This window comes from Suncus etruscus, chromosome 20 (genome assembly GCF_024139225.1).
Source record: "Suncus etruscus isolate mSunEtr1 chromosome 20, mSunEtr1.pri.cur, whole genome shotgun sequence".
Classification (NCBI taxonomy): domain Eukaryota; kingdom Metazoa; phylum Chordata; class Mammalia; order Eulipotyphla; family Soricidae; genus Suncus; species Suncus etruscus.
The window spans coordinates 32570822-32592384 of record NC_064867.1 but is presented as its reverse complement, the minus strand read 5'-3'; the positions used below and the strand labels follow the sequence as shown (position 1 = coordinate 32592384).

General features: G+C 53.6%; 1 protein-coding gene across 2 annotated transcripts in view; it reads left to right on the top strand.

Annotated features, from left to right (window-relative positions):
* Positions 1-21000, top strand: part of IFT122 (intraflagellar transport 122) — a 70777-nt gene extending 49777 nt beyond the window's left edge. For both annotated transcript variants that reach the window (XM_049766255.1, XM_049766256.1), the window contains 14 exons: positions 663-716; positions 3286-3447; positions 7011-7177; positions 9276-9447; positions 10781-10883; positions 12608-12748; positions 13612-13706; positions 15664-15764; positions 17621-17786; positions 18327-18438; positions 18591-18716; positions 19774-19853; positions 20130-20294; positions 20535-21000. In XM_049766255.1, the coding sequence (XP_049622212.1) occupies positions 663-716; positions 3286-3447; positions 7011-7177; positions 9276-9447; positions 10781-10883; positions 12608-12748; positions 13612-13706; positions 15664-15764; positions 17621-17786; positions 18327-18438; positions 18591-18716; positions 19774-19853; positions 20130-20294; positions 20535-20624 (1734 nt within the window). In that variant the 3' untranslated portion in view covers positions 20625-21000. The remainder of the gene's footprint in view (positions 1-662; positions 717-3285; positions 3448-7010; positions 7178-9275; positions 9448-10780; positions 10884-12607; positions 12749-13611; positions 13707-15663; positions 15765-17620; positions 17787-18326; positions 18439-18590; positions 18717-19773; positions 19854-20129; positions 20295-20534) is intronic.
* The last annotated feature ends 563 nt before the right edge of the window (positions 21001-21563 follow it).

Sequence of the window (21563 nt, the reverse complement as noted above, 5' to 3'; positions counted from 1 at the left end):
ATCCAAAGGGAGTTCACATCATTTTGTCGGTGGAGGTCCACAGAGAAACTTTTAGTACCAAATGGGTTAAAGACTTGGCTTTATTATGAGTCCAAGACATGAGAGGCACTTTGAGGATTTACGTAAGTGTTTGCCTTCCAGGGACTTGGAGTGATGCATTCCCTACCCCCCATTCCTTCCAGAAACCATCTTTATTCCTTCTCGGCTCTCCCCTCCTCCTTTCCTGCCGTGTACCCTCTGTTGATGCACTGTCAGTAAGCAAAGTGTGCTTGGCTTTCTGTCCAAGATGCAGAGATGAAGGCATAGGCTCTTAGCACCTATTCCCATCCTGCTCCCAAGTGGCAGCCAGAGGGGGTGGGTATCCGCCCAGCCCTCCTCTCCGGCCACAGCAGCAGACCGCAGTGGCATGGTTTGGTTTTGCCTAATCCCGGAGTGATGGATGCAGCCGGGACCTCTTTTGCAGGTCTTTGTAGGACTAATCCCTGGGATAAAGTCTTACCTCCTGGGTGGTAGAACCCACCCAAACACAGAGATTAATCAGCGCTTGTTTCTTTCCCTTGCTTCCCCATCACTTTCTAAAGCTTGACTTCCCGCCCCCAGCCAATCATGGCTTTTGAAGCCCCGAAGGCAGGTGATTTGACTCTTTTCTTCTTTCCCTATAGGCCTTCACCAGAGTACAAGACCTGCGGTACTTAGAACTCATCAACAGCATTGAGGTAAGGATGAAGCTCTCGCTTTTGGAGAGCAGACTAGCTATCAATGGTTTCTGGGGCAGGGGGTGGGAGTGGATATGGGGCTAAAAGTGGGGAGTGAGAAGAGGGAGGGAAAGGGGAGGCAGGTTCTTTGGAAAGATCCCATTGGTCAGGGCTTTGTGCACCTTGGGCACCAAGAGGATCACATGGGAGGGAGCAGGGGGAGCATTCTTTCTTGGGAGTGGAGAGTGGCCACATCCCTCTGTGACATTGGGCCCCTGTTTCTAGGTGCAGAGTAGCTACCATCTTGTCCTTGCCTCAGTAGTGGGCCCTTTCCCTGCACGGAGGTTCTCACAGTATGCTAGGGGAGGGGGGGCGTCCTTCCCCAAGTATCTGTCAGCTTCCTCCCCAAAGCCACAGCACTAGAGGGAGGTGTGAAAAAAAGAATCCCCAGTGTGGGGGCTCTGTGAGTCTCCCTTGTGACCCACCATTCCTGGACACTACCTTAGCAGACCAACCCAGAAAGAACTCAGTTCTCTGCCCAGAACATGTTGGGCGAGGGCAGGCGCCCTTCCTTCTCCAATCCTGTGTGTCTTTGTGGGGTGTGACTGAAAAGGCGAACATGTTTGTGCCTCGGAACAGATTTATTGTGAGGCATCGAGAATGTGAGATACATTTGAGTCCCCATATGGATGCAGTGAGAAATCAGCAAACATCATGGGCCAAGTCCTGGGCCGAGCCCACTGGGCTCAACCAGGCGAGAGGCCTGCAGGAGCTTATCTGCTGCAGACCTTGGAAGAGCTGCTATTCAGAAGTGCCTGCACCATGCCCTGCCTGATGGATTGCCACTTGTTCAGATCTTCACCACTTAATGAGGCAGGGACTGTTCACAGCCGCTTGGATAAGTAGAGCAGAGAGGCGGTGGCTAGGCGCCATCTCCACAGACACACCCTGGGTTAGAATTCAAAGCCAGTTGCCGGCTCTCTAAGGCCTTGCCCCCCGCTTCAGTACCCAGCATCCTGGGGAACATCTATGCCTTCTAGGGGCTTGCTTAGCTGCCAAGGAAAGGATTTGTCAGAATCCTTCTCACTGTCATGCCCACTCTGCTCACCCTCGGCTCTGGGTCTGTGGCTTTTAATCAGAAGCAGCAGGAATAGCATTGCTCTCTGCAGAGGGAACTGACAGGCCTTGCTTCACCCAGCACATCTCACTGCATTCCCGGGTCCAGGGGATGTGCCGGTGTGGCGCAGGAGAGCCCAGCGTTTCCCTTCCCACCCCAGGCTGGTTGCCTGCTTTAGCATCAACACGCAGAGAACTAGTGTCCTTCCTGGCTCCTTTCATGGGGGGCGAGATGGAGACCCACATGTGCTGATAGCAGAAGCACAAAATAATACCTGCACGTGGTATAAGGCCCAGAACAGACGAAGCCTCGTGACACCTCTCTTTTTCGTTTGTTGGATTTTGTTTGTTTGTTTGTTTGTTTGGGAGCCATCCCTGATGGTACGCAGGGCCTGCCCTGGGCCCTGCAATCAGGGCTCAGTCCTGAGCAGGGCTATCAGGGATCAAAACCTAGTCACAGTGTATGTAGTGTCAGGTATGGAACGCTATTCAGGTGTGTGCAAGACAGGCCTTACTCTTGGTACTAACTCTTTGGTCTCTCTTTAAAATGTGCTCTTTTCTTTCTTAATATTACTGCCAGATTTTTAATTAATTTCATACTATTAGGAGTTGACTGAGTAGTCTAAACGATGTTTTTTTTTTGGGGGGGGGAGAGGTTTTAAAATTATTTCTGTCGGCGAAGAAGCATGTTGCTTCCAGCTGTTGAAACTTTCACCAGCTTGTCTAGGAGTTTGATTCAGTGTCTCAGCTCCCTCCACTGTGATACACTTGCCGGAACACAAGCCAAGGGAAAGTGCTGGGGAGGAGAGATGGGGTGCTGCCACGTGTTTACAAATACTCAGCTGTCGACTCCGAATGTTCCCCAACACGGGGAGGAGTGGGCCGGCAGCTTCTCTCCGTCCTCAGCTGTGCACCGTGTGCATGGTGGAAGCTGGGGACGTTCCAACAGAGGCAGACAGATGAGTCCAGATGTCCCCTCTGCCTGACTTCTACATCTTGCCTGGGTGACCCATGTGAGCAGTGGAGGCCTGGCCCCAACTGAGCTTGGTCTGTGGCACCATTTACCTCAGATGGGCTTTGATAGGGCTCAGCATCCTATTTTGTGGTCTCCTTGTTGGAAGGAAAACCCTAAGACTATGAGTTACAGAGCCAGCAAATAAGCCTGGGGAGTTCAGGCCACAGGAGTGGTTCACGCCTCTTCACCTTGGAAGAACATACAAGAAAGCTGCCCTGAGGAATTTCCCCATTCAGTAAACAAAAGCTCCCTTCTCTTTTGATCTGCACTTGTCTGGAAAAAAATATCTGCTTTTATTGTCCAGTGTTCCCCTCAGACACCTAGGTGAGAGAGCCGGCAGCCAAGTGTGGCTCCAAAGGAAGGCCGAGGCCCCACTTGAAATAGCAGCGTCTAACCTTTGTGAAGGCTGCTTCCTGCCCAGGATACAGAGGCCATTTCCTGTGCTTCTAATTTTTCCAGGAGAGGAAGAAGCGGGGAGAGACCAACAATGACTTGTTTCTGGCAGATGTGTTTTCCTACCAGGGGAAGTTCCACGAGGCCGCCAAACTGTACAAGAAAAGTGGCCACGAGAGCCTCGCGCTCAACATGTACTCCGACCTCCGAATGTTCGAGTATGCCAAGGTAACCCACCTTGTCCTGGACCCCCAGAGCTCCCCCAGGCCGGTGTCCTGGTGGGCAGTGGCATCAGTTTCAGAAAGGGAGCGAACAACCGCTCGGTGGCCATGGCTGAAGTGAACCTAAAAGTCACCTTTCCAGGCTCCAGCTGAGGTGCAGAATATAACGGTTTAGATTTTCGTCAGCAATAGAGCTGACCAGACTGAGTCTAAGCCAGACACCAACAATGTCTTCTGCCATTGTCACATAGGGCCATGGAGTCACTCTGGCCAATGCCCCTAAGTGCCCACCCTTCAAGTAGTCCTGGGCTACACAAAGGGCCTGAAGACATCCCACCCACCTTTAGAGGAGCCCAAGACCCCCTGCCCCATGGTCTGGAGGAGATAGTGGAGAGTGGTTATCTGGAGGGACCCTAGAAGATTTGTTCCCTTTAGGGGTTTGCAGGATCTTCCAGATCAGCCTCCCAGTGGCTGTGTGAGAGTGAATCTCCTGGGAGCCCAGAGCACACTGCCTGCTAACTCCATGGAAGGTGCTATGGCACTTGGGGCAGCCCGACATCTCCCTGAGCTTGCCTCAGTTAACCCACCTTTCCTGGTAGTATCAGAAGAAGCTTTAGAATGCTCTTAAGTGAGTCATCAGCCAAAACCAATTACTGGGCTATTAATGGTAATTATCTAGCTTACAAGTTCAAGATGGAAAACTTTCCCCAGTTTTTTGTGCTCCACTATTCCCGTACATGACCGCATTCTTTTATCTTCACCACTGGGTAGCCCGTATGTGCTCGCCACACACACACACACACACACACACACACACACACACACACACACACACACACACACACACACACACACACACACACACACACACACACTGAGCATGCCAAAAATCACTCTCTCTGAAGAAAACAGTTAAGCTGGGGACAAAATGTTAAACTGAAGAATGAACTCCTTAGAGACAAAATTTAGGCAGAGTCAGCTGTCTGTCTGTCTTCACTTTTCCAAACCAAAAGTCCTTTTGAGAGCCCCGGAAACCTCCCAGTAGGTCACTATAGCTAAGGCCTTGCCCTTCCGAGGGGTGGGAGGTGGGAGGTAGGGAGTAGCTGAGGAAAGATTCTGCCATTTTCATCTCAGAGAGTAACAGCCCCATTGTGCTTGTTCTGAGCACAGGTCATGGGGGAGGAAGCCCCCCCCCCACCTACACTTTCTAAGGCTGTCCAGTGATGAGGACACTTCAAGACCCTGGAGTGGGGGGAGTCACTGAAAGTCTGCTCTCCTGGTCTCCCCCAGCGGGCTTGGCCCCACCCCAACCCTGCATCCAGGTCTCCCCTCAGAGCTCTCTTCCCCCATGCATGGGCATGGCCTCCCTCCCAGAAATCCTCCATCTGGTCTCTCTCTCTCCCTCTCAAGGTAAATACTCTGGGGGTTGTTTTTGGTTTTAGCTTTCAGTCACAATTCCAAGTAGGTGGGTTCTGTTTCAATCCCCCCCCCCCAATAGTCTGAACTTGAGGAAATGTATACATACACATTATGTGGGGGAGGGTCTACAGTACTTATTAACACGGCATGTTTTTGTTTACTTGAAAATTGCTTCCCAAGATTCAATCTGGTTTTTGGAAAAAATTTTAAATTACATTCCCACGTACAAATAAATTGTATGCTTTCCGGATAAGTGACATGTTTATATGGTGATAAAGGGAATTATAATGCTCTTAACTCTTATGTAGCATGTCCTTATCAAAATCACCAAGCATGAGAACACTGCCTCGTCTCATTCATCACCCCGTGCGGCCTCTTTCTGCCCGGCCCAGGATGGAGTTTTTGCCATGGCCCCAAGATAACGTGTCAGTTAGTTTCTGGGAACCAAAGATCCTTTGAAACTGGTTTGTGAACCTTTTGGAGGAACTCAGAGACTCAGCCGAAAATTCTTTGGGGTTATTGATTTAAGGATCCTTCAGATCTCTGAGCCTGGCTGTCTTCTTATGGGTGGAGAACCAGTGGCTCCCTGTAGCCTTTGCCCCCTCACTATAGTTAGCCCAATGTGGAAGCACTTGGAGGACTCTTCTCTGTTCTCTCAGGGGCCATTTTTTTTTTTTTTTGCAGTCCACCTTATTTACCCAGCCACAGGAATTAAACTTCTGACTTTGAGTCCATGTAGTAGTTCCCAGAGTGAAGAGACAACTGGAATAACTGAGAGCAGGACCTGCACTCAAGGCTGTATCCCTGTTTTGTCTCCCAAGTGGACTCGAGAGATCACAGGCCTGTCAGATGGGCCTGGCTCAAGCTGTACTCGCCACCTCTTAGGTTACCAGGTGCCCCTTCTTCCCCTGGTTGTCTCGGGCCTGTCTAAGATATTATTTTAGGGGCTACACAATTATCTTGAAATCAAAGGGGGAAGAAAGAGCATTAATTGTTCCGATGGGTTTTTTAGCATACGTTGTCTCTACATTCCTGACAAATGAGTGCTAATCACGGAGTGCTTTTTTAATCCAAGGTGGGGTTGACACTGTGCGCTCTGCACTTATTATTCCTAAAATGAACTGCTCCTTGCTCCTAATGCAGATCCGGGCTCTCAGCGCACTCAATTTCTCTTTTTGAAAAGCCCCACCTTCAAAATATGTCAGCACCAAAGCAGCCTCAGCTAAGCCACACACTCCCACATTGTATTTTGGGTAACAGATCCTGAAGAGGTGACTTTCGGAGGCTGCTGCTTCTGCCTTCCAGAGGCAGTTGAAGGAAGCTGGGCACAGCCCATGAAGAGGCCCCATGGCAGTGGAAGGAACACAGGCCTGTAGTCTGACCCTGACCACAAGCCCCTCTTCCTTCCAAGACTTCCTTCAGGTCCTTATGGCTTTCCACTATTCCCACCCTGCAGACTGCTGTCCAACCCAAGTCTAGTACTAGAGAAAGAGTGGCCAAAACACTGTTGGCTGGCTCTTCTCACCAGCAAATGCCATGCCCTGAGTTGAGGCAGCACCTATCCTGACCAGACGGGAAGACAGATGTGAGCATCCTTCCAACATACTGGCGATGACAGAGGGGAGGGCACCGAGGGCTCTTCTGGAAGTTTCTAAAGCGATCTATGTGTTTACATTTCAGGGAGCATGTGCTCAGCCACACTCAGCTTGTGCTGTCATTCATAGGATCTGAATGAAGAGCAGGTCCAAATATTTGAGCTGCCATGGTGTAACACACACACACACACACACACACACACACACACACACACACACACACACACACACGGCAGGGGAGAAAAAGGGAGAGAGGGAAAAACTTAATCCTACCCCTAACCCCTCCCCACGGTTTGTGCAGTTTCCAGAGTCTGGAAAGCATTTAGCTAAAGAACAAAACGTACGTTCGAGGGCAGGGCCAGCAAAGCTCAGACAAAGTCCTCACCACTAGCCACTGGTAGCCCCAGGAGCCCCTTGGGGGGCAGCCTGTGTGCTGAGCTCGGCCTGCTTCCTGCTCTCTGCAGCCCACACAGCCCTTCCCTCGCCTAGTAGCCTGACGTCATGCTGGCAGCAGGAAGTTCTAAACCGAGTGTTTTTGTTTGTTGTGCTTCCTCAGGATTTCCTTGGATCTGGAGACCCCAAAGAAACAAAGATGCTAATCACCAAACAGGCTGACTGGGCTCGGAATATCAACGAGCCCAAAGCTGCAGTAGAGATGTACATGTCCGCAGGGGAGCACTCCAAGGCCATTGAGATCAGCGGTGACCGCGGCTGGGTGGACATGTAGGTGCTCCCCCCTGCCCCACGAGTGCCACTGTCTTCCTGGGAAAGTGGCTGAGTTGGGGGGCGGCAACAGACTAAACAACTCAGCCTTTGTAGATCTACCAATTCTCTGGGAGGACAGAGAGAAGGAGGAAGAAATGATTCTCAGGCGTCAGAGCCACCATTCATTCACTCAGCTCCCACTAGGAGCCTGGCATGATGAACCTCTGAGCATTGGGGTTCTGCCCACATGCAGGCTAAAGCAATGGCGATTCCACACCATGCATCACCATGGTGGGCATCTCAGGAAAGGAGATGTGAGCCCTCAGAGAAACCTAGGTATATTCTAGAGGCATTGTTTGCAGGATGGGTAGGTACAGGGCCAGAGTTATGGTACAGTGGGTAGGGTGTGTACCTTGTATACAGCCAAGGCGAGTTCCATCTCTGGCATCCCATAGGGTCCCCGCCAATCAAGAGTTATCCTTGGGGCTGGAGAGATAGCATGGAGGTAAGGCGTTTGCCTTGCATGCAGAAGGAAGCGGTTTGAATCCCAATATCCCATAGGGTCCCCTGAGCCTGCCAGGAGCGATTTCTGAGTGTAGAGCCAGGAGGAACCCCTGAGCGCTGCCGGGTGTGACCCCAAAACCAAAAAAAAAAAAAATAAGTTATCCTTGAGCACAGGACTAGAAGTAAACCCGGAGCATAGGTGGGCATGGCCCCAAAACCAACACAATAATGAAAAAAGATGAGGGAGAGGGGGCGAAAGCGCAAGGACACAAGTCGGAAGAATGAGTCTCTGTGATTGGACTCACCTGGAGACTAGCTAGAGGCCACTGAGGCTGACGGCTTCAGTGAGCACTGGAGAGTGGGTTGGAGGCTAGGCTGCCAGGAGAGAACGGACTCAACAAATGGGCATACCAAATACACGTCACCTTCAGTACCTTGTTGCATTTTCATACTGCTTTGATTTGCTATGAGAACAACCAGCTGCTTGTGTAGATTCAGGAACGGGGTAGAAAGCCATTCATTCCCACCAGCTCTGACTAGAGGTAGAGCTTCCAGAAATGTTCGGTTGTGGGGGGGGGGGGGTGTCCCCAAGGACTGCCTTTACCACCTTTCCCTAAAAAATGTGTCCTTTCCTCTGCCAAGTGAGGAAGGGAGCAGTGTTATTTTTAGATGCCATTATTATTCAGGGTGTAGATTGACAGGCCCCCTGAGCTTGCCTGAGATGGCTTTGTGGCAGCTGCCTCCTCTTTCTTTCTCAAGGATCAAGTTGGGTAGCAGCCTTTCCCAGGAGACCCGCTCTGCTCCCCACCCCGGCCAACAAGGGAAGCATGGAGTTTCAGCAGCTCATGCATGGGGAGGCCAGTGCTCGGGCTCCACACTCATCAACCATGATGCCCAGAGCAACCCACACTCAGCTCTCCCTCTAGGCCTCCTCCTGCTGAAGAGCTCCCAGGCTCTGGCCACTCCGTACTTAGGAGAATTCCCAGCAAGGTTCTAGAAAGATGTCTTGCTGCTCCTTAACTGCAATCGTTAGTCTTTTCCATCAGTCAAATGGGAATAGCCCCACCCATAGGGTGCTGGGCTGGAGACAGGAGGTGATGAGCAGAAAAAAATTTCTCTTCTTCCCTTCTGCTGTGGTCGAGGAGGCCCATGAGATGGGGGTGGAGGCATGCAGCCTGCACCCTTCCAGCAGTAATGGCCAGCAGTTGGGGCCAGAGCGATAGCATAATGTCTGCCTTGCATGTGGCCTACCCAAGTTCAATCCCTGGCATCCCATATGGTTCCCCAAGTCTGCCATGAGTAATTTTTGTACTCAGAGCCAGGGGTCATCCCTGAGCGACCCCTGAGTGCTGCTGGGTATGGCACCAAAGCCAACCAAACAAAAACCAAATAACTGGCCGTGTTTTTTGAGTCTTGTCTTCCCTAGCACCTCAGGAACTAGAGCCCTGGCTTATATCTTAGGACATAGGCCTGAAAGCTGCCCCCATCCCCACTTCTTTCCCAGGCATCCTCCTCCTTCCTCCATCTTCCCTCCATCTGCCTCCTTCCTCTCCACTCTCTTCTCCTCTCCCCTCCTTTCTCCTCTTTAACCCATTCTCTCTTGCTTCTCCAGGTTGATCGACATTGCTCGGAAGCTGGACAAGGCCGAGCGGGAGCCACTGCTGCTGTGTGCCCAATACTTCAGGAAACTGGATAACCCTGGCTATGCAGCCGAGACCTACCTGAAGATTGGAGACCTGAAGTCACTCATCAAGCTATATGTGGAGACGCAGCGCTGGGATGAGGTGAGGGCACTCCTGAGGGCGTAGGGCTACAATGGCCCCTGTGGGGCTCCACTGGAGAGAGGTACCCTTGTGGGCATGCTATCACACCATACTGAGTGTAGGAGGAGGTCTCTGGAGTTTGATATTCCATTTGCTCATTCATCCATCCCTCCGTCCACTGATTCCTAGTTCCATGCCTGTCTTGATGGGGACTGAGAGTCAGCGATGGCACCACAGTCCTTTGGGCCTGGTTTGATATGAACCACCTCTGAGTAGCTCCACAGTTGACATCCCTAACAGGGAGACATGCCTGTGTGATGGCAGGAATCGCCCGCTGTCCTCCCAGGGAGCAGACTGCCAGTGCCTCCTCCCATTAAGGCCCTCCCAGGGACAAAGGCAGGCTCTGAGAAACAGCCACAGGAGAGGTGACTTGGGTGGGGTCAGGGGTGGGTGTGAGAACCAAATAGCCACAGGAAAAGTGGCTGGGGAAGGCTGGAACAGGGGAGAACCCTGAGGAAAGGCAGCTGGAGAAGGCGAAGCAGGTAAGGTAAGAACTGGTCAGGTCCAGAGCAGCCTTTCCTGCACCTTGTGGGCTCGATCCCCTCTGGTTCCTTTTCTGGATTCTTTTCTGCCCCCCGTCTGCCACTCTGGCTACCTCGTAGCTCCTTCACCAGTCTCTGGGCACAGCTGAGTTGGCTCCATCTGGTGAGTTGACAAGGTCACAGTGAGAAAAAATGGCGGACGGGCCAGAGGAGTGATGGCTTCTTGCCCATGTGTCAGGAGAGACACAGGTGCAGAATTCAGAGCATCTTCGAGCCACTCGGTCTTGGCTGTGTGTCCTGCCAACTTTCTCTCTGTTGCCATGTGCTGTCTGTCCCCCGTGATTCATTTCTGGTTCTCCTGCCCAGACAGGCAGTTCTGGGCCCAGATGAAGCCAATTCGGGTCCTCTACAGCCCTGAATCCCCAGCCACCTCCGATAGCTAATAAGGAGGGATGACGATCATGTCAATTCTGGATCCTTAGGTGTTGCCTGCAATTAAAAGAAATCTGTTTGCAGCGCTCTCGGAGCCCACGCAAACCCTCAAAATAAAATGTTTCCGATTCTGCCGCTGCTTCTGTAGTCCAGAACAGACTGTGTTGTTACTGAATCCAGGAGCTTGCATATTGCTGCTAATTGCCTTTTGTTTTCAAAGAGCTGATTTGTTTTTGCCTTTCTGGGGCGGTGGGGAGGCACTCTCCCACTCTGCTCTCAGGCTGGCCAAGTATGACATCCATCCCTAATGGACTCAGCCCAGGGCTGCGTTTCCCCCTGAGGGGGGTGCCATGCTCAGAACACATTGCCCCTCCCTCCAGGCCTTTGCTCTGGGCGAGAAATATCCTGAGTATAAGGACAACATCTACGTGCCCTACGCACAGTGGCTAGCTGAGAACGATCGTTTTGAAGAAGCCCAGAAAGGTAGGCCGCTCTGCCTGGCTCTTGGGAGAAGGCTCTGTCATGACACACGTTTCCCAAAGGCTGCCAAGTTCTTGCCCTGGGGCCCCTCTTGTGGACCCCTGCATGTGGGGCGTGGGATGTATTTGAAGGTGGCAGATCCAGGAACCCTCAGATCCCACGCATACTGGCCTGGAGCGTGGGCATACCCACCTTTTAGTGCTAAATCCAATCTCATCCGATCTCACCCCATGCATGGGGCGGTTGTTGTCAAGAGGAGGAGGGGGGGGGAGAAAGGGACAGGGTCCCCAAAGGAGGTGGCCAGAAGGGAGACTTCCTCAGAGGGCCCCACACACTCCTCTCTTTCACTGATGAAATGGAGAAGACCATGTCTGATACAGGAGTGGGAGAGTAGAGAGCTCTCCTTGGCAGTCATTTCCTGCTCTGTAATGAGTGCTGGCCAAGCACTTCACCTTGAACCTGCAGAACTTTGAGCCTTGCCAGCTGCCCTGCAGAGACAGGGTCTCATGGAGTGTGCAGAAGCGCCAAGGTCTATGCTGGGCTCCTGCTCCTACTTGCGAGGGCTGGCAGCCTCACAGGGCAATCATTCATCTTTCATTGCACCTGGGTGTGGCCCAGCCCAGAGCATCTCACACTTGTGTATGGTGATTGTCCCCGCTTCTGGAGGTTTTGTTCAGCCAGTGACCCCCTGTTGGAACCCCTTAGCTGAAAGCCCCTGTGGAACACACACACACACACACACACACACACACACACACACACACACACAACCTTAGCAGTGCCAGGCCACCAGTGGCTGAAGTACATACATGTTTCGACAAAACACACCAACCTCTCCATCTGTCTGCGCCTGCCCTTCCAGGAATCCATTGCCATAGTAACTTGAGTCTCAGATAAGAGATGAGCAATGAGAATTAGACAGGGGCCAGGATTTTCTTCTCAAAACTGGGGGATTTGGGTCATCTGAGAACCAACCCACTTGTAGGCGCATGTCACTTCTAGCAGTGACGCACCAAAGCTCCCCACATCCCTGGGACCTGGGATTTCTGTTCAGTGCACGGAGGTATGATGTCTTTGCAACTGCTGGCTGCTAGAACTGAGCCATATTTTTCAAGATTGTCATTTGAAATCCAGCAATGAAGGCAGGCTGAGGGCCTGAATAGGACTTTCAGTTCAGTGTGACCTGGGGCGAGTCGAACCTGTTTTGACGGTCCGTGGAAGTGGTAACAAAAAAAAAAAAAGCCCTTCCTAAAATGTCAGAGCCAAAGAGTTAGAGGTAGTTCCTACTGATTCCACCTTGGGACCCATGACCAGAACCTCATCTGTCACCACAAGCAAAAGACCTGAAGCCATAGCACAAGTGGGAAGGGCATCTGCCTTGCATGCTGCTAACCTGGGTTCAATTCTCAGCACCCCATATGGTTCCCTGAGCACCAGGTATGCTCCCCCACTCAAAAAAAAAAAAAAGAATCCCACAATCTCCAGCCTTGCAGATCGGCCCTTGGATCTTCACTCCTTCCCCCTCCCCAAACTCAGTTGCCTTTTCTCAGCCAAAAATAAAGGAGTATTATCTTCATGTGCTTTCCTGGATGCAGCCATGGTATTTATAGCTTCCAGCCTGGCATCAAGAACTGCAGGCGCTTCATGTGCTGCTTCCCTAGCAGCCCCCCACTGAGCCCCACAGGGCCCTCACCACCCCCACAAGGCCTGTGCTCTCTGCCCCATAGCATTCCACCAGGCCGGGCGACAGGGGGAGGCGGTCCGCGTGCTGGAGCAGCTCACACACAATGCCGTGGTCGAGAACCGATTCAACGACGCGGCCTATTATTACTGGAAGCTGTCCATGCAGTGCCTCGATATAGCTCAAGGTAAGCAAACAGCCCCACTCTCGCACCAAGATAAACATCGAAAGGCCGGATGCTTCTGTCAAGGCCCTGGGCTCGTGGATGTGCTCTATTGTTGGGAACGCAGCCTTGCCATGGCCTGATTCGCTGTGTCATCTTTTTCCAGCTTGCCATAGGCTGGAGGAGGCGAGGTGGGGAGAGCCTCCCAGGCAGCAGCTAACTCAGAGCATCTCTCCGTTTCCTTGGGGCCCGCTCTGGTTTTCCAAACTAGAATTAAATGAGAAGTAAAAGGAGTCTCTTTATAGTAACACGGCCAGATTCTCACATAGCTCAGGCAGGGAAATGGCTCGGTGTTCCTTTGCAAGATTTCCCGCCATGAACCGAGGGTGTTCAGGACGCCAAAGCTTCAAGGCCAGCTAGCCCATCTCTGTATGGGGAAACACTGGTCCCGGAGGCACTGAACAAATCCTGGTCCATCTCTGCTCTCCATTCCTGGGTTTGAGTGGGATACCTTGCCTGGTGCCTTCTCCAGACCTCTGTGGTGGGGAGGCAAGCTGAGGTGGGTACTGTGCCAGGGCTTTCAGCATTGTGAGAACCAAGGCCTGAGGAAAGAGGGGAATCCCAGGCTGACCCCACACTCTCTTCCTTGAACCACTCTGTGATACCTGGGTGCTGGTGGATGTCTACTTTCTTCTGCATCAGCTGCTTCCCCAGGGAAAGGCTGTGGGGAGACCCCAAGAACCTAACAGGGCCCTGAGGTTCTCCACAGAGCTCTTTCCCCTCACGTCACCTTCTGCCCTCCAAGGCTTGGGAAAGTGCCAGAGACCCCCTCGTCTGGCCCTTCCTTGATGTCCTGTTTGCCTGTCCTCTCTTGCCCTGTGCTGCAGACCCTGCCCAGGAGGCCAGCATGCTCAGCAAGTTCCACCACTTCCAGCATCTAGCTGAGCTGTACCACGGCTACCATGCCATCCACCGCTACCTGGTAAGGCAGTCAGGTTTGTCCTGTCCGCTGGGGACACAGCCCAAGGCTGCGGGGACTGAGCTGGTGGCCTGCTTGTTGAGGCTTTAGGTCTGGAACCATGCCTGGCTCGGGTGCCAGGGCACTCCCATCAGGGATTGGAAATCACATGGTCCTCCAAGGATCTCACACAAGGTTCCAGCATATGTAGAGTGTATGCTTAGCACATGTGTTTGTGTGTATCTCTGTGTGCGTGCATGCATGGGCCCTCCTCAGAAGGCGAATGCCCATTGGTAACCAGTGGCAAGGTCCCTTCTTGGCCTGCCTGTGACCACATGCAGCTGACTTACCCTCTCGGGCTCCGTTTCCTTCTCCACAAAACCCACGACTTGATCTCTTCTCCGGAGACCCTGCCACTCTTCTCAGCCATTCCTGGCGCCTTCTGACCAGCACTTCTGACTGTAGGCAGTGGGAAATGGTGCCAGGTTGCTGCCAGCCTGCTCAACTCTGTGTCCTCAGTCATGTGACTACAGATGTTGGCACCTTCCCCGGAATAGGGCCACTTGTCCTGGCTGACTAGCTGGAGAAGAGCATCTGCAGGCATGCCTCAAGTACTTCCTTTACTTCCTCCTGCACCAGCTCCGTTGCCAGGACAGGTTGCCCTGCCCTCGGCATTGTGCAGGAGGGTGACAGAGACTTCCTGTGACTTCCTATGTCCTCGCCCTTCCCTCACTACACTTTCCTCACCTATTGGCACCTTCTTGTCTCTGGGAAAGTCTGTTCAGAGCCCACAGATCCTGCATTTGCCCTACTCTCAGGGTTCTCCCCCTTCTCTTCTGCTCCTTCCCAGGAAATTTTTTTTGGGGGGGGGGGGTTGGTCCACTCCTGGCGGTGCTCCCTGGCTATCTGCTCAGAAATCGCTCCTGGTAGGCATGGGTGACCATATGGGACACCGGGATTCGAACCAACCACCTTAGGTTCTGGATCGGCTGCTTGCAAGGCAAACGCCGCTGTGCTATCTCTCCGGGCCCCTTCCCAGGTCTTTTTGCTCATCTGGGGAAGAGGCACCAAATAAAAGAGCTACCTGAGCTGAGACACAGAGTCCAGGCCTGTGAAAACTCAGTTTGCATGACCCCGCATGGTCTTGTTTTGCCAAAGTCCACACAATCTCAGTGTGCCATACCCTTCATGGTCTTGTGCCAGCCCCTCTAGGAGTAGCACTTTTCTTTTTTGGGGTGGGTTGGGGTCACACCCGGCAGTGCCCAGGGGTTCCTCCTGGCTCTATGCTCAGAAATCACTCCTGGCAGGCTCGGGGGACCATATGGGATGCCGGGATTCAAACCACCATCTTTCTGCATGCAAGGCAAACGCCCTACCTCCATGCTATTTCTCCGGCCCCGGGAGTAGCACTTTTCTCTGCATCCTGCCCGAGGCTTCTTCCTTCAGGACACCGTGGCCATCAGCAAGGTTGTGTCCTGGAAGGCAGCAGGGCTGCCCCATCTGACAGTGCCAGGTGCCATCTGGACAGAACCCTAACCTGCCCAGGCTCCCCCCCCCCCCTTGGAGCATTCTCCTTTCCCCTGCATTGTGCTGCCGCTGGGTGCTAAAGGCCTATTATTTCACTGATGAGCATTAAGGGCCTGTGCCAGGCGCTGGGTGCAGAGGTGAGCTGAGAAGCTCTTCACACATGTGTTTCCCCCTCAAGGAGTCCTTGACCTCATGAGGGCCCTGTCAGCAGCGTCAAAAGGGAACTGGAAACTGCTGGAAACTGTAAACGGGGTAGAGGGCCCGCTGGTTCTTTGGGGTTGTCCAGGCTTCACTCTCCACTAAGCCCTTTCTAAGTCAGTTTCCTGATGGGCCAAGTGGGTGGGTGACTCTCAGGCAGGCACAGAACAGTCCACAGACCCCAGCCCTGGTTGGTGACTCATACACTGGCTATAGCCCACTCTAAACCCTGTCCCATTTGCTCTTCCCACTGCAGGAGGAACCATTCAGCTTCCACCTTCCCGAAACCCTTTTCAACATCTCCAGGTTCCTGCTGCACAACCTGACCAAGGACACCCCCTTGGGCATCTCCAAAGTGTATCCTTCCCTTGCTTCTGCCCTTGGGCCCACTCTGGTCTAATGGCCCAAACACTTTCCCTGAGATTTCCCGGCAGAGCTGCCTTCAGGGAAGGCGAGACCTTGCCCTGTGCTACTTACTGCTTTGCTGGGGGGAGAGGCTCTGCCCGGGGCCAGTGCCAGGTTAGTTTTCTGGCTCTAGGACTGCTCCAGGCAACGGGCCTCTAGCTGGCACTGAGGCCCAATTCAACCCCCAACCCATTGCTGGGAGACCAGTGGGGACACTCTTCTGGGGGAAGTGCCATTTGATCCTCCCCACAGGTGGGGGGAGCCCCAGGCACTCAACTGGGTTGCAGGTGACAGAATTGCATGTGATGGGAAGGTGACAAGTTTCAGGCATGTTATGTCGTATGTAGCTCAGTGGGTGGAATGTGGTTAAGGCAAGGACTGTGATCGGGGACAGCTGCCTAGTGATGATGGTGCTATCCTGTAGAGAAGGCAGGTGAAGAAGGCAACAGATGGAAGGGTAGGTGCTGGAACACAGCAGGCATGGCGGGAGGAGCCGGATATCTGGCCAGGTGGAACACACATACCAGAGCAAGGAAGGGTAGATGTCCTATGCTGCCTAAATGCCAGCAGCCCAGAAGTGGGCATCTCCTACCCACTTCTGACCCCCTGCCCTTCCTGGCCTCAGCCCCACTTCATTCCTGAAGTGTTGCAAGTCAGCCCCTGAAGAGGTTGACTGATGGAGGGATGGAGGATGAGGTCTTTTCCCTCCAGCTCAGAGCATGCGTCTGCCACCCTGTTCAGCTGGCGGTTCTGAGGTGAAGCGGCGGCTAAACAGCTCGCAGCTTGTGGCGGCTAAACAGCTTGTGGAAATATTAGCTTTATTCGGTGGACGAGACTGAAGTCCAAAGTCTCAGCCTCAGTTCCAGCCAAAAAGCCCTTTGCCTTCCACAGACCCTTGTTTTTCTTCCCCTAATCAGGTACTACCCAATGGTGGGATCAGAGACCACCCAATGGTGGAAGCAAAATCAGGTACCACCCTAGGGTGGGGGCAGAATGCCAGGTCACACCCTAGGGTAGGGCACAATCACCGATCAGGGTAGGATCAGTAACATAATAATCCCATAAAATGTTTACATACACAACACTGAAGGAATATTCCTCCTAAGAAAAGACCACCAGCATCTCCTGAAGGCCCCAGGACTTCATGCCTGGGGATACCTCTCCCCCCCAAATCAAGATTGCCAGGTCCTCAGCTCTCATCAGAACCTGTTCTGTGTGACTCCTGTGGCCTGGAAGGGCACCACTTCCCTCTGACTACTGGGTTGTGGCTGGAAGGCATAGGCGTCAGGGATAAAATATGGGACTTGGGCCTGAAACAGTCCGTCTTGGCAGAGTAGGACAAGTACCCCAAGTAGGGTCACTGGCATTTGTGGCTCCCAAAACTCATGGGTGAAGCGAGAGAAGCTGGAGGAAGACAGCTGAGGGCGGGCAAGGCCTTCAGGGACATACAGGCAGGAGCACTCAGGACTCTGTGGCTCTTGGGCTGACCCTGGGCAGCTCCCCAGGCCATCTTGGTCAGGCTCCACTTGGCCAGGCTGGAGCCAGCGGGCATCTGGTGCCAGACACCCAGAGCCTGGCAGGCAGAGGGCAAGACTGGCAGTTCTGGCTTGTCAGGGTATAGGCTGAGCCTTTGGAGAGTGCAGAGAACCTAAGCAAGGTTAAAATATTAATGAAAACTTCATCTCGGAAAAACCCTCAGCCTAAGGATCCAGCCCCAGGAAGAGCTTCCCGCAGGCAGCTCCCACCCCTGCTCTTGCCTCCAGCTCAGCTGCACGCAGCTTCTGCTTTCCTTAACCCCAGGCTGGCAGGAAAACACTCTTCACTCTGGCCAAGCAGAGCAAGGCCTTAGGTGCCTACAAGCTGGCCCGGCACACCTACGACAAGCTGCAAGGCCTCAAGATTCCCGACAAGTTCCAGAAGTGCATTGAGCTGGGCAGCCTGACCATCCGCTCCAAGCCCTTCCACGACAGTGAGGTGCGCCACCCACCCTGACCCCACTGTGTCACTTTGACCTCGCCTAATAGCATCCAGGGAACGTAGCATTGGAAGATGCTACTTTCATGGGGCTCCATGCCACCTTCCACCTAGCCCTGGCTGACTCTTTCCTTTCCATCCATCTGCTCTCCATTCTTGGCCTACAGTGCCCAGCTATGCCCCAGCTTCTAACCCAAAGCCCTAGCTTGGCTCTCAGGCCACCCAGCCCTTGAGGCCAGGTCATTACTATCCCTGTGTTTGTAGCCCGTCCCTGGCTGGTCCACACTTCTCTGTCCCTCCATCCAGATGAGAGTCAGAACTGAGCCTCACCCTGTCCCGAGCTCTGTCCTTTGTCCACCTTTATTCAGAGGCCACATGAAGCCGCTGAATGAGCTTCCCCACTTGGCTCTTGCCCTTCCTGCCCCTTCAGATGGTAGGGGTCATCTCCTGCTCCCCAGCTGGCCTTTCAGCTGGGAACAAGAACATGATGGCCCCATCCCCGGAGCCCAGAGGCCAGCTGTGGTACTTGTGTGTCCACAGGAGCTCGTGCCTTTATGCTACCGCTGCTCCACCAACAACCCCCTACTCAACAAACTGGGCAATGTCTGCATCAACTGCCGCCAGCCCTTTGTCTTCTCCGCCTCTTCCTACGGTGAGTGCAGCTGGTGCAGGGCCTGGGGAACCTATGCAGCTGATGGGACCTGAGAGGCGGAAGGCCCCATTCTTCCCCCATGTCACCCATGCATGCTGCTGCTGGCTCAAGAGCTTGGGGACCCCCACCACACACACTGCATATGCCCACAGAGGTGCTGCATCTGGTGGAGTTCTACCTGGAGGACGGCATCACAGACGAGGAGGCCGTGGCCCTCATTGACCTGGAGGCCCCGAGGCACAAGCCCGAGACGAAATGGCAGGAGATCACAAGCGACCGTATCCTGCTCGAGCCATGGGCAGAGGGGCTGGGGCGGGGGCAGGGGGCCTGCTGGGGTGGGTGGGGAGGTTGATGACCTTGGCCCAAATCGTTCGGCTCCTGAGGGCACTGTGGTGCTGGCCCTGCACAATGCATGGGACTTGCCTGGTGAGATGACTTTTACCTACAAGGGGGGGACACAGCTGCACCTCAGTCAAAGCTTGGCCAGACCCTCGCCACATACAGTCCCTCATAGCTCTATGGTCCTCTGGGTGCTTCATGCGAAGGCAAGTCCTGCCCTTCCCCGTGGCAGGGTTGGCCCTTTGTTCATTCTGACAAGCCTCTCTGTGTTGGCACACCTTAGCCGCAGGTTGGGTCCTACACCACCCGGGCCTATTGTCACAGTGCTGGATGCCCTCATGGGCCTCAGACCACTCACCCCCTGGGCCACATTTTGAGAGAAGAGAAGGTAGAAGATAGAGGTCCACACCACAGCGCTGTGATGCTGGACAGGCACCTGTGGTTTTTGATCCTGGATGTAGGCCAGTTCCACAGGAACCACATCACCAGGGCCTTATCAGTCCTCCTGGGCAGAGGAGTACCCCTACAGCTTCAGCTGTGCCTCGGGATCTATAGGACTCTGCTCTTTAGCCATGGCCTGCAAAGCCAGAGCAGCACAATCCACCCTGCACCAGCTCCATGTTGGTCTGGGAGCTGCCACTGCCCATCCCTGTGCTGCTGCTGGCCTGTAGGCCTGCTGAGTTCTAGAGGCCCTTCATCTCCCCATTTCCTCTCTGGAAACCTGTCTGCTTGGCACCCTAGGAAGCTGGTCAGGATGTCCATGAGCCTTTTTTGGAGGAGTCACACAGCCATGCTCAGGTTACCCCTGGGATCTGCACTCAGGAATCATTCCTGGCAGTGCTCAGGGGAGCAAAGAGGGTGGTGGGGATCAAACCCAGGTCGACCGCCTGTCCTATCGTCCTAGCCCTAATGCTTGTGTGTCTTCGCACAGTGGGGGGGGGGGGGAGAAGCCTGTTTCCCTCTTAGCCTTGGACCACATCCTTGATCAGACCCCAGATTCCCAGACTCTGAGGCTGGACGAGTGTGTAGACACCCTGGGAGACAGTGACCCCTTCAATGCAAAGCTGAGCTTCGAGGTAAGTTCCCCCCCGAGTGGCAGAAGTCAAGATGGGGTGGGGAGCAGTCAGGACTGAGGTGTGGACTCCTCCCTCCTCTGTCATCCCTTCCACCCCGTGCAGAGGGATACCCTCAGCACAGCAACCCTCTGCCCAGATGCCAGTGGGGCAGCAACAGTCCCTGGCAGGGTGGGTGGGGTTGCCTCTGGTCACCCCGAGATTTCGTGACTCATCCCTGGAAGGGTGGCCCCGTGCTGGAGGGTTGCAGGCCCTGCCACTTGTCCATCCACCCTGCAGCAGGGTGGCTCAGAGTTCGTGCCCGTCGTGGTGAACCGCTCCGTCCTGCGCTCCATGAGCCGCCGGGATGTCCTCATCAAACGCTGGCCGAGACCACTGCGCTGGCAGTACTTCCGCTCACTGCTACCTGGCGCCGCCATCACCATGTGTCCTTCCTGCTTCCAGGTACTGGCTTCCAAGTCCCCTTGGGGAAGCTGTGTGGGGCAGGGGGAGGAGGGAACCTGACGGTCCTTGGTAGCCGAGGTGGAGCCCTGGATCTCCCCCTCGGCCCTCTTTTCTTCATAATGCCACGGCCCAGAGAAGACGCTGTATAGGAGGCCCAGGAAGGTCGCTGAGTTGAGGAGGGGCCTCCCCTTGGACCCTGGGTCATCCGTGCTAGAGCTCATCCCTGCTGTCGTCCCATAGATGTTCCACTCGGAAGACTATGAACTGTTAGTACTGCAGCACACGTGCTGTCCATACTGTCGACGCCACATCGGGGACCCAGGTCAGTGAGCACCTGCAGCCCAGCACCATATGGGGGACCTGGACTAGTGAACGTCTGCACCCTAGCGCTATCCATGCTCCAGGGCAGGAAGGAGAGTTGGACGCCCCATGGCTTCTGCCCGGATGAAGTTTGTATTTTAGGGAGCTGACATGTGTGTGTTTCCACTGAATTCCTATTTCTGGCATTTTGTGCCTTGTAAATAGCACCAGGGGATGGGGAAGGGATTGTACATATATTTCCTAAGGAAAAAAAAAAAAAGCTGTTACTTTCTGAGCGGCCCGCGGATCTGTCAGACCATTACCATGTACACTCCGCGAACAGATTGCCTCAATAATTACAAATAAAAGGGCTACTTATTTTCATCAGTGTCTGCATTTTAGTAAATCTTGGTATTGTCTACGACTTAATTTCCTTATGCAAAAGTGCACCTGTTTCTAATTTCATCCGAGGGGAGCATTACAGTTGTGTGCTCTTAAAATTTAATCTAATCGAAACAACAATATGGAGAATGGGTCGGGGGAATGGGTGTTTATTTATTTGGGCATCATGGGGGAAGTACTGTGACAAAATCAATACCTGGCGTCAGGAGCAAGAGCAGTTTTGCCGACATTTTTGCACCAAACCTTCAGCTCCCAGCTCCCAGCCCCCAGCCCCATGTCCCCATGGAGGTCTTTGTTCACCCTGCAGCTTTGCCCTGCATTGCAGCAGGGCGTTGAGGTTCCTACTCTGGACAGGTAAGGTTCCACCCTGAGCATGTGACCAGAGAGTTTGGGGCATCAAGGGCATGGGTCAAGGAGAGAATTGACTCATACCAGAGCTTTTTCTGTGCCAGCCATGCTATATGGGTGGTCCTATGCTCACCCCAGCCCTGTAGCACTTGGGTCAGATTTGCATTTTCCAATCCTGGATGGGGATTTGGGGCGGGGGGGATACAGCAAGCTTAATAG